General features: G+C 35.6%; 2 protein-coding genes across 2 annotated transcripts; both read right to left on the bottom strand.

Moving 5' to 3' along the window:
* Nucleotides 1-1,055: 1,055 nt before the first annotated feature.
* LOC117373793 (matrix metalloproteinase-19-like) lies at nt 1,056-4,806 on the bottom strand. Its single transcript, XM_033969899.2, has 9 exons — nt 4,557-4,806; nt 4,330-4,418; nt 4,126-4,256; nt 3,323-3,535; nt 2,586-2,831; nt 2,208-2,294; nt 1,930-2,085; nt 1,662-1,789; nt 1,056-1,327 (listed from the first exon to the last, which is right to left on the bottom strand). The coding sequence occupies exons 1-9, from the start codon at nt 4,641-4,643 to the stop codon at nt 1,091-1,093; spliced, it is 1,374 nt and encodes a 457-aa protein (XP_033825790.2). The 5' UTR covers nt 4,644-4,806; the 3' UTR covers nt 1,056-1,090.
* Nucleotides 4,807-6,633: 1,827 nt separating this feature from the next.
* pym1 (PYM homolog 1, exon junction complex associated factor) lies at nt 6,634-10,834 on the bottom strand. The gene is made up of 3 exons (XM_033969611.2): nt 10,787-10,834; nt 8,935-9,028; nt 6,634-8,277 (listed from the first exon to the last, which is right to left on the bottom strand). The coding sequence occupies exons 1-3, from the start codon at nt 10,815-10,817 to the stop codon at nt 7,821-7,823; spliced, it is 582 nt and encodes a 193-aa protein (XP_033825502.1). The 5' UTR covers nt 10,818-10,834; the 3' UTR covers nt 6,634-7,820.
* Nucleotides 10,835-11,046: the final 212 nt, after the last annotated feature.

Genomic DNA, 11,046 nt, shown 5'->3' on the forward strand with positions numbered 1-11,046 from the left:
GTGTCAATCAAACAGAGGTCAGCTTCAAAGCACCAAACAAATATCTTTACAGTTCAAAGAAGGCTGGCGCTCTTCAGGCTTTTTCTCCTTTAAATTCTTTGCAAAGCTGATGTTGAATTATGCATTTATCTGTGATGTGTGACTGCCTTAACAGAAAAATACAATGTAATAATGTCCCCCTTACTATGTGTTATTGTCTATATTATTGTAAAACTACTTTGTAAATATGTTTAGATAAATAACCATCTGTTGCATTTGTTGGATTATTTTGGATTATTGCCTTTCTTGGACGTTTAAGAGTATAGAATCAAATGGTTGAAAGTTATTTACTATTATTTTTTATTTATTTATTTATTTATTTATTTATAGCGGACAGTGCATGTTGACCAACAGTAACTGTTTAACATGCCAGAATTAGCCAAGAGGCTAGTTTTCATCTGTTGTCCGTTGCCATGATGTACAGATGGCTCCTTGCAAATTTAAATAATTTACAGAGGACACAGAATAAAATAAAAATAAATGTAATTTTTACAGGAAGCATAAAAAATCACACTTTTTAACTGACATTCACGTGAATAAAATTGGCCTGAAAACTCAGTTTTCACTGTCAAACATGGGACATAACTAAAATTAACTAAATTAACTAAAAAACAACTTATCAGGCTCTAAAGAAAATATAGTTATTAAGCAATTGAACCTGATTTGCACATAAACTCCTTTGTTATAACACTGGCTTTTGTTTAATCAGTAATTCAGAAAAGGGCTGAAGACTATTTTATAATATTTTTGCTAAATAACTTATAATTATATTTATGCTTTCATTTGATATTTATGGGCTTCAGTTTCCTGCTTTTAGGTGATATTTTGAGGACTTTTCACATTTCAAAAGCTATAATATTGTGTTTTGAATTGTTAATTTCTATGGCATCAGTGCTAATTATTCATTCTGAACCCTATGTATAGCCTGCTCAAAATGTCACTCACTCCTGTTTGATACTGATGAACACAAAGTGAAGTGGTTAATCCTGTATGCCATGCATGTTGGTTTGTAATGCATGTCCATGGCAGACACCTATCTCCCCCTGGTGGCTCAGTCGTCACATTGCAGCCAGCCTGAAGCAATACTTTCTGGAGAGCCTTTCACTTTCTCCTTGTTTGGGTCAACTTTCCAAAACTGTGATCCTTTGAACAGGTAAATACTTCCATCCGTCCATGTCATCGCAGCATCTGTGTTACTGGGAGCCCCTTTAAACAGCTGGCTGATCAGCAGAGGATAAATCTTGAAATTTCCTGGCTTGAACTCATCCCATTGCCAATATCCAGAGCCCTGAAACAAGCAGAAGATAATCTGATACATTTACTTCAATAACTTTATCAGCCTCTTACCACCACACGCCACATTCAAACCAGAAAAAGTAGGAAAAGTGTCTTGTCCAAGGACAATGGTCTGATGGAAGTTTGAATCGACTTAAGAGGCTGTGAGCAAACACTCTAACTACTAAGCATGTCTTAAAACAGAATAATTTTAAAGTCAACCTCATAGTAAGCATCCACAAAATACTACTATGCTGCCAAGTGCCACCTTGATAGTACTGCACTGCAATTTGAATATTGATACATTTCTAGATCTGAATGTGAATACATTATTTGGCTGTTTTTACCTTTAAAAAGACCAACTTCTTGTTTTTGTTTGAATAAAAAGCAGAATCAACATTGGCAGGGATGTTGCTCAGGCGTCTGGGGAAGCCATGGTCAATTTTGAAACCAGAGTATCTCCAGATCTTGTCTCCTGTGAGTGCACATAGAGTTACATGTTAAAAGAGGCCATGTCCTTTTATAGACAGATATAGATGCACAAGAGAACTTAAAATGACATGATAAAACTCTCTTTCCACATTAGTAAGAAATGTGAAATTAACAAATATAAACCTTTGATGAAGTAGGTCTTGTCGCTGCGCGGGGAGTACACAGCAGCATTGAGATCCCCAGGCAGCCCTCTCCACAGAGCAGAGACCAGGACCGGAGCGGAACCAGACCTGGTCCACACAAACTGACCACTGAAGTGGTACGTCTGCTCCTTTGGACCTGGGAATTTACAGAAAACAGCATTTAGCTTTAAATTTCAAAAAAGTTACATTACTTATTTTTTAAATGTGTAATAAATTAGAAAGCTTGGACTGCACCCATAGACTGTATATTTACTGCACCTAACATGACAGCATCCAGTTTGACTTTGCAGAGGTCAGGAGCACTTCCTCCTGGAGGAGCAACAGGGTTTGAAGACTGAGGCTTTCCTAAAAACATCGGATATGATGTATTTAGTTCAGTGAAGTACAAACAGAGTTGTGCAGAGTTAGTTTTATCAAGAGAGCTTGTAATAGAGCCAGTGCTCTATTACATGTGGATCACCAGATCATCACCAGATCATCAAGTAAGATCTGTAAAACTCTCTAGAGGGTATGAATCATAACAATAACAGAGCAATACAGTCAGAGGAGAGAAAGGTCTCCACTGCCTCTGTGACCCGGCTTTAGATAAGTAGAAGTGCGTGAGTTTAGCCTAAATCCACAAAAACATATTTATACCATATAAAGCTTGAATTCCCTGGATATCGTCTGGATGGAGCTTAAAGTTGGACCGGTAGCCGCTGTACACTGGCCCCATGAGGGCGCTATAGTACTGTGAGTGTCCCAGGCCAAGGGCATGGCCTATCTCATGCGCAGCTACAATCCTCAGGTTTGACCCTGAGCTCCGTCCCTCTGTCCACAGCTCGTCTGCATCAAAGTGAATGAGACCAGACTCAGGGGCGTCAGCGTGGGCTAAAACATGACCTAGAGAGGAGAGATATTTAATCATAGGCAAGAGAACTGTATGCAATTAAAGCACAGAAATGCCAAATGTCTACCAAGCTCAAAACGCTCTGTTCCACCTTGTGACATCATCAGGTGGTAATTCAAGATGTATTCTATGCACCTTCTCCAGAATCACTGACCTTTTCCACATTCACACAACCTATACTAAGACTTGACTGACTTTTGAAGCTTGAAGCTACTGCTTTTAGCCTTATTTGAACTGTTTCACTCTTTTATATCACAGATGAGGTTTGAGGAGAGTTTAGTTTTCCATACATATGCTATATATTTTCTGTTAAGATTGTCTTAGTAAATGTAAATTGTGACAAATCAAAGCAAAGATATGCAAAGCCATTTAAGAAGCCTGATCAATACATAATACATGACCTTTAACCATTTCCTTCTACTGTATTCTATCAATGATTTTCTTGAGGTAAATTAAAATAAACCATCCCCAGGAAATGTCTCACCTCTGCCATCAAAGGGGACCGGGCAGGATTTCTCTTTCCTGTGAAAAGAGATTTTGATGTCTGCTTTTCCTGAGTACAGCTCTCTGAACCTTAAAGGGGACACTTCGCTCCAGTATCTGAAGGCGGCTTGGATGGCCGAGCGTGTCTTCCCCTGGCCCAGGTCTGAGGCGAAGTTATAGATGCGATATGTCAGAAACTTCTTCTTCCATTGACCTGTAAGTTGTAAAAGTTAAAATTATTATAATATTCTGTAATTAACTGTATGTTGAATGTTTATAACTTATCGTACAGTGTGAACACAAATACTTAAGAGTCCTATTACTTTAATGCAATGTACTACTAGATATGTATCGAAAAAGGATATGTTCAAAAGTACTAGGCAAAAGAACCAGTAATAATGAATTACAAACGTAATCAGAGAAAACAATAAAAAATTGTATTAATAGTATCTTTGAAATGTTCTCATTTGTCAAAATACAGCTTTCATCAGTAATAAACTCGTGTGCATTAACACTTGCAGAGTAAGCATACCACATACACGTACCACAATTGGGACTAAAAATAGACTGATCCTAGAACTAAAAATGGACTAGACCAACTTAAAAGTTGTAGTAGAAATAGTTTTATTAGGCAGCCTTGAGTGTCCAGAAAGGTGTCTAATAAATAAAATGTATTATTATTTAAAGTCACCACTTTTAAAATAGAGTTTTGCCTAAAACCAACTCAATTAAATGTGACTATGAGACTATGTGACTTATTTAGCAGAATCTGAACAGATGCAGTGGACTCATATCTTAACTCACCCATGACACGATATCTGAGCGTCTCGTCACTGCCAGAGTCCTCCAAACCACAGCGAGGCTTGTCCATCATTCTCAAAGTGGCTACGTCAAAAATACCTGAGACTGAGAGGTTTGTGGTCTTCTGAAATGTCCTAAAACATTTGCCAGTGTAAATTAAAAGGATCAAATTACTATAAAACAAAAGCAATGATATTTTATGCTCACCTTAGTGCGTTTGATAACTCCTCAGGTCTGTAGTTAAGAGGTTTAGCACTCAATGGGATATGCAGATAGCCATACTTTTGCAAGTATGCCTGATTTAATGACATATTTTCAGAAAGTTTGACAATTGAACACAGATTGACATAGCTAGCAAGCATAGTTTCTTTAATGTTATTTGTGTAACATTCAAGAAACTATGCATAGGTTATATTATTAATTTAAAAGCTTACAATTGCTTCTTCTCTTCTCAAGGCAAATGATAACACCAGATGTAATAAAATGACGAGTCCCAGTAGCTCCAGCCTTGTGTATCCCATATTCAGTCCACAAATATACAAAATTAAAAACTTCAAATAATATTGTTTTAAATCCACATAAGTTTTTGATTCAAGATCTTAACATAATTTAAATCGTAAAAGATATTGCATACTTGTTGGCTACACATTGCCTGCATTAGCTTAGTCTTGTCACACATGTAGTTCAGTGAAGGGAGTTTTTATACTGATGGAGCCAGACACAAAACCGCGGAAGCCTTAAAAGGAATGCTAAGTGTTGTCTGAAACAAACCAAGTCATAATTCATTTACTTACAACACAAACAAACTCAACACAAACTTACACTCAAACAAATGTCCAAGAATAGACAACATAGGAAGTAATATATCATTCTATAGAGGCAAAAATAGTTGATTTTAAAACAAACTGAAGTCTATAATGTTTTTCTCCTGTTTTTAAGTGTGCACTATGTAACTTTTCTGGCAGAGGGTCATTTTGAAGCATATGTATTGCTACAGAGACATACTGCGATAAACGATCATATTGAAACTACTTTATCCAACTGACTCAATAACAATAATGCAAGATAATCTCACTAAACCATTTTTAAATAGACAGTATCATTAAAAGACATGAGCTGCAACAAATAAATAGCAGAATGGACCAGTAATTACCCATAGAAGTCACTGATCCAACCTGCTACAGCTCAAATCTTAACATATTACAAGAAAAATCTCCAAAATCTCCAAATTTTTATGAAGAAATTGTATATTGTTCCAGCTTTCATGTACTGAACACTAAGTCGATACAGTGATTATCGTGACAGGGCTAATGGAGAAGTTATTGCTTTAGTTGGAATGGTCCTCAATATGGCATTAAACTCACTTACCTCCATGGAGACAAGCAGGTAATGCCACCAAGCCAACCAACAGATTAGATCTGCAGAAAGGCGAGCCCACTCACAGTAAGAATGCATGCTTATATATTTATTTATTTTTCTTTTGGGTGATAAAAAGCCCTGTAATTTATTAAGAAATGCAAAATATATTTAAAACTGTAGTCCTCATTTGGGTGTAATCCCGGTTAAGTCCTGATTTAGGCCCATTTTACTTTAGTTTTAGTTTGGGTTTAGATTTAAATATGAGGCTTATAGATTAATTATATTTTACACACCTAAAGTTTGAAGTCATTGCAATCAATTCATAAATACCTAATTTAATACTTATGTGACATCAAGAGAGGAGTGGCTTTTGAATATGTACAATAACATACTTCTTACTTACTGTTAACAGCTGTACGAACAAAACAACTAACCACATGCATTCCCACAGTCAGACAAAAGCTGTTAATTATAATGTGCTTGTGTCCAGGACAACCCACTGATTCAAAACAACGCTATTTATAAAACTACTGCGCAGGAACCGTATTAAAATCTTATGATATAGGCACATTATTTTAACATCATTGTACTGGATTTATTGCTGTATTTTGAGAAGGTTTGATAGATTTATTTTAGTTTAGTAGTCAGTTTTGTTCCTAAGTATGAATTACAGCACCTTTATTTTCCTAAAAAATGTGTTCCCTGTGCATAAATTCTCTGCATTTTGAATTACATTTTGCTCATGACATAGAGGATTTCTTAGAACACACCACTGATTCTTGTTATTTTCAACTATTTTGCCACCTTTTCTTTGTAAACTGCTACTATACTAATAATAATTTACCACATGTACTTTCCCAACAAATTCATAATAAGAAAAACATGAAAACCTGTCATATCAACTTTTAAAATTTTTGAGAGGAATTAATATTTCAGATGTAGCTTTTGTCCTTATATTATGATTTGAAATAAAATCTCTTAGGCCTGTATCTCCATATACAGTATTTCACGCCATTGATGTAAGTTATGTTTATGTGACAAACTGCTTATGTGACGAGCTGGTTCATACATCCTTTTCAGTTGTCTAACATTTAGTAACACTGCTGGACAACAGGAAATCATGATCAGAGTTTATAAAATAAAACAATGAAACAACTAAGACGATATTTTGCTACGGTATTAGTGGTGAGTGATTTAATAGAATGTTCATGATGTAAAAAAACAAACAAACGACAATCTTTTTAAAATACATGTCTAAAGTTGTCCATAGAAAAGTGTGCTGCCCACGCTGTAGATGTCCTCCTTTTATAAGTTCTTAAAAAGTCTCATCTCTCATATTTTTATTTGACCAGTTTTTATACACGTTGACACCTTAACATTGGTATCATTAAATGTTTAATACTTGCTTTGCCATTTGTCGCCCTCTACTGGCCACAGTGGGTAGATAGAGAGGCATGTTGAAATGGCTTACTAGCAGCATAGCTATTAAAAATGACAGTAGATGCTTTACAGACAATTTAAGTGCTGCTGAAATGAGTAGAAGCAATCTCTTCTTTTTCAGTTTTTCAATGTGTATGAAACAAAAAAGCTGAAACGTTTGTAGTGGTAAAAACAACAACTTTTCAGCATAATTTGGGAGGTTTGGGGGTAACACACAGGTTGGTAGAATGTATGGCAACAAATAATGTACTGCTAAGGTACAAGGAGCTGGAGTGCAGTTTCTCCCTGTTGGCCGCTGACTTGGACAGTGTCCCATTTCTCATCACTTGCCTGTTTCAGTCCTTAATCCCTTGAGTCCAGAGTTGTCGATTGTGCTTACTGATAAATGAGAGTCAATTGATAAAAACCTCCATGTTCCCATCTCCATAATAAGTGAGTGCTTCATTAATTTGCCCTTCACAAATATTTATGACATCACACTGTATAGTCAAGCTGAATGCCTTATCTTCTGACTATGTCCTTTTCTATCAATATGATGCAGAATACTTATCCCTTTCAATGTGGAATAGGGCTGTCAAAGGGTGATACACATTAACTGGAACTAAATCTGGTATCAAAACTAGATAGTGATTTGAGGATGTATTGATACTGACAAAATGAGATTATTATTATTAGAGCAAAGTTGGCATTTCCTTTTTTTTTTTTTTTTTTTAAGGATGGTCTTAATCTAAACCAGCTATTTTTATAGAAACTATTATACAATACTGTTATTTTTAGTCAATAAATCAAAATTATTCTGATTAATTGTTGCAGCCCTACTTCACAATAGAACTACTTGAATTATTTCTACAAGGACTCAAGGAGGCAAGTTACCAGAAATTTGACACTGTCTTAGTGCTTTATAAATCCTTCTCTAACTGCTCTATTTCCTCTCTCAAAGCCTGTGCCCGGGCTAGCTTATCCAGTTGTTCTTTTGAGGGCTGTTTGATTTCACCAGAGTCCACTTTGAGCTGCAGATCCTCAACTTGTCGCAATTTCTTTTTCAGATTTTTTATTTTTTTGGCCTTTTCCGAAGTGGCCGAAGAATCGTCAGGAATAGCGACTGCTTTTTCATTGAGATTCACGTTGTCCATGGCGTGACTAACCAAATCCACCTCCTCCTCCTCGGCTCCTGTCTGCTGCTGCTGCTTCCTTTTCTCTTTGCGTTTCATGTTTCGTTTTGCAGATTTGGAAAGGCCGGATGCATCGCTCTCAGATTTTTGTTGTTGAGTTTTCGGCTGAGCAACGTCATCTGGGTTTAAACCAGGAGGCAGGTCTGGTTTTCCCTTGAAGAACTTCACATATTTATTTTCGTATCTAAAAGACAAAATATGGTAGTATTTTTGTTATTACGCATAGTACACTGCAATGAAAAGCAGGAGTATAGATGTATAGTACAGTAATTATAGAGGTCACAATCAGAAACACATTTTGGAAGAAACTAAATTGGATTGACATGTAATAAAAAATAACCAACACCACAACATAAAACCAAAAATAGATTAAAATTACAATAAATTTTGAAATCATACAGCAAAGGACATGTATTATTGAATTGATTGATTTAGAGCTGGGGTATACAATTGTATTCAAGTTTACATGCATTTACAAGCATCATGCATTTAATAAGTATTATAACTATTGCAAACTCAAAGTTTTACGATTCACGGCATTTCACTTCATTGCACTGAAGGAAAAAATAAAAATAAAACGTGCCCCGCAATCCATGCATGTATTTTATAACAAAAAGCTAAAAAAAATTTAGGTTTAGATTGGGGAAATAGTTAAGTTTTAAATACACACTTCCTCCCTTTGCAGTTTGAAAATCAGTCAATGTAATTTTAATAAACCTTATCACAGATGACAGATACAGTAGTCTATTAAAAATGTCAAGCGCCACTGGACTGGAAATCACAGGATTTAAAGACAGAGCATTATCATCCCTTTACTGTTATAAACAGAAAACATACTTACACTGGGACTTCTTCCTGAGGGACGTATCCATCCTTCACCCGCCTTGGCTTCCTCCAGCTCCCATCAGGACGCTGAGTGGCAGCAATGTATTTGCCTGAGGTACAGAAAATACAATAATATACTTTATTTCTCATGATTGTTATGTATTAATGTTATGTAGAATGCTACAGATTTTAAGGTGCACTTTCTATTAACCTCTAGGCTTCCCTTTAAAAAAGTCACTTAGGAACTTACAAAACCAGCTGTAAAATCATCATAGACTCATATTTCCAAAATCCAAAGAGCTATACCTACTCTAAACAAAAATATCAAATTGATAAAAAATCATCAGGATTTTAACCCCTTAATTGTCAGTTTGCAAACTTGAATTTCACATGTAGTGTAAAAATGTCTTCTAAAATTGAGATATCTTCTAGAAAACAGAAGCTCTGGTATAATGGGGTACATTTTTATATGTGTCCTAGGAAGTTTCACCTTTGTCAAAAATTTTAAGTTTGTGGCATCAGTTTAAATTCAGTTCTACAGAGCCCTTCCTATTGATTATAATAGGGCCTTCTGGAAAGGAGCTTTATTCCCGAATCTTTTAATAACAATGAAAAAAATAAACACATTTCCATTTATGTTTGGTTTCTTTTTTAGAGAAAACAAGTGAAATGTATAAGTTTTACAGTTCAGGATTAAAATCTGCCTTTTACCCATTCCTGGGATATTTTTTGAAATTGTGGCTATTTTCTCATTGGTTATAATCAATATAGATATAATGTTGCATGCAACAAAAACATTTTGTGCACTTTAACTTACAAATATCTTTCAAATGAGCCCTGGCTTGATTGGCTTCTCCATCCAGAGCCTTTGTAACAGACGGAGAAAATCAGGAAAGGAAAATTATTACTCTGGAAATGTCTTTATTTTTATGTCTTTGCAAACAAACAAACATTTTTTTTATTGATAGTTGTTTTTATATTTCAGATGACACGTTAAGTTTGTAACTTTTACCATTTTTGGCAGTTTCAGCTTTTTTATTCTTGCATGTACATTGTATACATGAAATGACATGTTTTCTCCCATTATACATATGAGAAGAGAAAATGTTGAATTCAGTGAAAAATCTATTTCACTAGCTTTCTGAAAAATAAAACCAAACCTACCTGAACATTTGATTATATTTGCATTGTTACAGAAAGATTAAGAGTTTGCAGAGTTATCTCAAGGGCCCTATAAACAATAGCAAGAACGCCTCAGAACTGATTTTAAACTGATGCTACACAAAAACTAAAAATGTCACAAACCTCAAATTTTGGACAAAGGCGAAACTTCCTACAACACATACCTAGGAAGATTTTTTTTTTTAAAAGGCAAAGTGGACAAAAGAGTCCACAGGCTGAAGGTTAGTAGTCCACAATATTCCTCTATTGTATACAATTAGAACCAGTTTAATTAACAGTCAAGTATTAAGTCCTTGCTGAGTCAAAATATAAGAAATGAACAAAAACACTTCTAGTGCTTACTGTGTAATAAATACGTGCCTGACATTTGACAGCTCAGGAGTGTGGAAACAGCAATTTAAGTAGCTTTGAGAAGAATTGTTTTTATAAATGATATGGAAATTTAAATAAACAAATCATGAAAGTAATATTTGCACTTGAGACTAGCAACATCACTAATCTGTTTAGCTAGCTAGCCAGTAGCTAACACAAAAAATCCAAGTTAACCACATAGATCAGCCTTTAAGTAGGATATGTGTAAGCTTCAGAGAGAATAATTCTTTATCCTTTTTATATATTTTTTTAAAAATTATATCGACTGAAGCTGCAGTTTGGACGGACAAAGGGTGCCACATGCAGAGCCATACCCGATTCATCCGTCACATAGGGGGTTGCCATTTTGGAGTTACCCCGCTCTTCTCTTCTCCCTGGTCAAAACGTTCTAAAATCCGGCTGTGCACAAGACACGGGCCGAGATATGCTAAACTATTTTAGCCCCGAAAAGCAAAAGAGGACATGGTTCACTCTTTAGGCCGCCACTTTGACTCAAAACACACGTAATGTGTCCGCAAACTGGTGCACTTTCACTCAAAACCGGAGCGAAGAGGAGCGCAAAGCGAACCAACCC

The sequence above is a fragment of the Periophthalmus magnuspinnatus genome, chromosome 7, assembly GCF_009829125.3.
Source record: "Periophthalmus magnuspinnatus isolate fPerMag1 chromosome 7, fPerMag1.2.pri, whole genome shotgun sequence".
NCBI classification, from domain to species: domain Eukaryota; kingdom Metazoa; phylum Chordata; class Actinopteri; order Gobiiformes; family Gobiidae; genus Periophthalmus; species Periophthalmus magnuspinnatus.